General features: G+C 33.2%; 1 protein-coding gene across 1 annotated transcript in view; it reads right to left on the bottom strand.

The window, feature by feature from the left end:
* Positions 1 to 2,358: 2,358 nt before the first annotated feature.
* Positions 2,359 to 3,273, bottom strand: part of LOC119829095 (hemocyte protein-glutamine gamma-glutamyltransferase-like) — a 5,485-nt gene continuing 4,570 nt past the window's right edge. The window contains exons 8-9 of the mRNA XM_038351482.1: positions 3,116 to 3,241; positions 2,359 to 3,035 (exon numbers count right to left, since the gene is read on the bottom strand). Coding sequence (XP_038207410.1) covers positions 2,883 to 3,035; positions 3,116 to 3,241 — 279 coding nt within the window. The 3' untranslated portion in view covers positions 2,359 to 2,882. The remainder of the gene's footprint in view (positions 3,036 to 3,115; positions 3,242 to 3,273) is intronic.

Here is a 3,273-nt window from a genome sequence, read left to right as displayed (position 1 = left end):
ATAAATGATTCATTTTATGTGTATATAACAGATGAGACGAGAACAGAGAAGACGTATCTCAGAAGATATGGGTTTTATCAAATTACAGTAACCAGAAATATTACACAGATACACTCAACTCATACCCATGTAAATTGGTAGCATTAAACCAAAGTCATACATATATACCGATAACATCACCGCCAAAGCAGCCAAAGCACGTCTCACAACAATAGTTTCTAAACATAGACGACTTACAAATACTAACAGAAATATAATTCATAATTCTATTGTGTTTTTTAAGTGTCGGAATTATACATATATCACCCAAATATAAAAAACACAATTTTTTTATCGCTCCCAACCCCGTCTTGTGACTTTATTTTCACATAAACCATTTCTTCCTATTTATAACTAACTTTTCGCCCGCGACTTCGCCCGCGTAGAATTCGCTTATATCGCGCGACATGTTAAGGAGTATTTTCTTCGCCTTAAAAAGTATGGTTTGTTATTTCCCACGTTTAGCTCCATCTTCATACCAAGTTTCATTAAAATCGGTTTGACAATAACAAACTTTTATCCCCTCTTACAACCCTTTCTACCCTTTTTCTACGATAAAAAGTATCCTATGTCCTTTCCCAAGTTCTATCTTCGTACCAAATTTTATCAAAATCGGTTCAGTGGTTTAGACGTGAAATCATAACAGACAGACAGAGTTCCGTTCGCATTTATAATATTAGTAGGGATAGACATTTCATAACCAGGTACTTTTCCTTCGCATGTCTCAATTTAAATTATTCAATATTGATAATGAACTGATAATGTAGATTAATCTCTATAGAAGATTTGACTAGAGCTATCTCAAAGAGCTAAATAGGTAAGTAATACATAAATTAATCTAGTTTACCTTACTTTTTAAAGCAAATATTAAAATTTAAACGAAAATTACATATAATAACCACAACCAAAGTAATTCCGATTAGTGAGAAATTGTATATAATTATTGAGTCTGTTAACTTGAAAGCTATGTAAGTCAAGGATATCGATAACAAACAGATGTAAATAAAAGCACTGTGATAAACTTGCTTATAAAAGATAGACAATGTATATGATTTTTTTTGTAATGCATTTGCATGTAATATGACTGGATGATAACACAAAACGAACATTTTTGATTACTTGTCCTTTTTGTAGGAACATCTGTAAAATGTAAGTGCCTGTCATTGATTTTTAGGAAGTTTTGACAATAAGTAACCGGTTTCTTGAAAGCTAGTCCAGGTCGTGTGAACGGTAGAACGACTGACCGTTCCTCATGCACAAGCCCTAACCGAGGTTTGTCATCCCCGACAAGGGGGAAGCCCTTGAGCATGTCGCTACCATGGTGAACCTTAAGTTATGTCTTACTCTTCAAGCTAACATGGAGAATCACCACGAAAAAAATCCAAACCGTTCCGAGACATAACACTGAGAAAAACCCCGAAGTGTGACTCTACAAAACATACTAAATTACCAACGATACAGGTCTTATTTTGCAGATTGGGGTATAAATTGTAATGAAAAATCAATTAAACAATTTTACGTCAGTACATCAATTCGTAAAAATTACGATTCTAGGTCGTCTGCATTAGGACATAGCATAGCTACTTCTACTCAATGTAATATAGCAATGTAAAATAAGTTCTGTGATGAAAATAGCTATCTTCATAACAACGTGTCCTTATCAAAATAAGGAATTTTATGCTTTTGTTGATATATAATATTACTTATAAGCTCAGTGCTATCATGCTTAAAAAAGCTATCATAGTGCTTATTAATGAATGGAATATTCTATTTATAATATTAATGATTCAGCCTCAATTCATATCAGCTATTTAGTCACCGGGAATAACAATATATATAATAGGGTCTATGTGTATGTGGACATACGTATTTGCGGACTTTTGCAATGAAATAATGCAATTCATGTTTCATTGTTTGTTCGTTAAATAGCCGTTCCATTTTCAAATACTTCCAAAACAGAACTTACTCATACACGAAGACAAGTAGGTACGTTTGATATCTGTGGTTCTGTGGTCTGTTGTGTGTGTGTGTTTTTTCAATGTGTTCTTTTTCCTATTCCTTAACATATCCTATCAACTCGAGTCCCGTCAAATATCCATAGTGGTTTATTAAAAAAAATATTTAAAATTTATTTGTTATTATTATTATTGTTTGTTTTTAATAGTTCTTCAAAGTGTATTCTTAGCTGGAAGATATAATTAATAGGGAGTAGGATAATTTCATAACAAAAACTTTTTGCAGTGAATATTTTATTTTTGAGATCCCAAAAACACACACGTGCATTTTTAATTCTAAATAATATACTTAACTAACATGTACGTATATAATTTGCCACAAACATACAAAGAGCGACAGTAAAACATTACTTAATATAAAACATTTAAAATATCAATAAGTAGCTAAAAACACACACAGAAATAGCAAAAATTGCTTATATAATAATGGCACGTTACTTCGGTTCCAACGTCGTCCCTCCACCTTTATCCAAGTGCATATCATGTGCTCATTTTTTTTATAATTTTTTTTACAATGCACAGTGTTTTTCAGTAAATATTATCAGATTACCGTTGTATATAGCCATGTCGTATTAAAATCCATAATATAATAACTATTACATGTATAACATAATTCTAATATAAAATTTGCACACTCGACAGTTGACACCATAAAATACTATATTCATTTGTTCATACAGTTTTTATAAGAGTATCAGCTTCTCTTACGTACAAATGATGCTCTGGCATTAAATAGGACGTGAAGGAACAATCGACATCGATGTGCACCGTATGTGTGGTAGGGCCCAAACAATTTACCGCGGGAGGCGATTTGGGCCCCGTTTCTTGCTAGCCCTTCACGTTAATAACAGCACTTCCAAAGATCTCGTCAATTTGCCGAGATGAAAATGTAGCAACGACGTGAATATCGCCCTCACGCTGAGGCAGAACCTTATCTTGATAGGAAACTAGTTCTCCGGGCTTCACATCCCGAATACGAGCCTGTGATAAAGAAAAAACAATCATAATTGTATATTGATATTACATATGGGAAATGTAATACAAAATGATTAGAAATTTACCTGTCGTGGCCTTTGTATTCCCGGACCCTCAAATGTAAAATAACATTCTGTCAAATGTACAGTCAAGGGGTTTTGGAAGCTGAAGACCAATGAACTTTCTTGACCGACACTCAGCTGACCACGAGCCTATATTAAGGAACATATAATTTATCATATTA

This window comes from Zerene cesonia, chromosome 1 (genome assembly GCF_012273895.1).
Source record: "Zerene cesonia ecotype Mississippi chromosome 1, Zerene_cesonia_1.1, whole genome shotgun sequence".
Taxonomy (NCBI): Eukaryota; Metazoa; Arthropoda; class Insecta; order Lepidoptera; family Pieridae; genus Zerene; species Zerene cesonia.
This window is presented reverse-complemented; position numbering and strand designations above follow the sequence as displayed.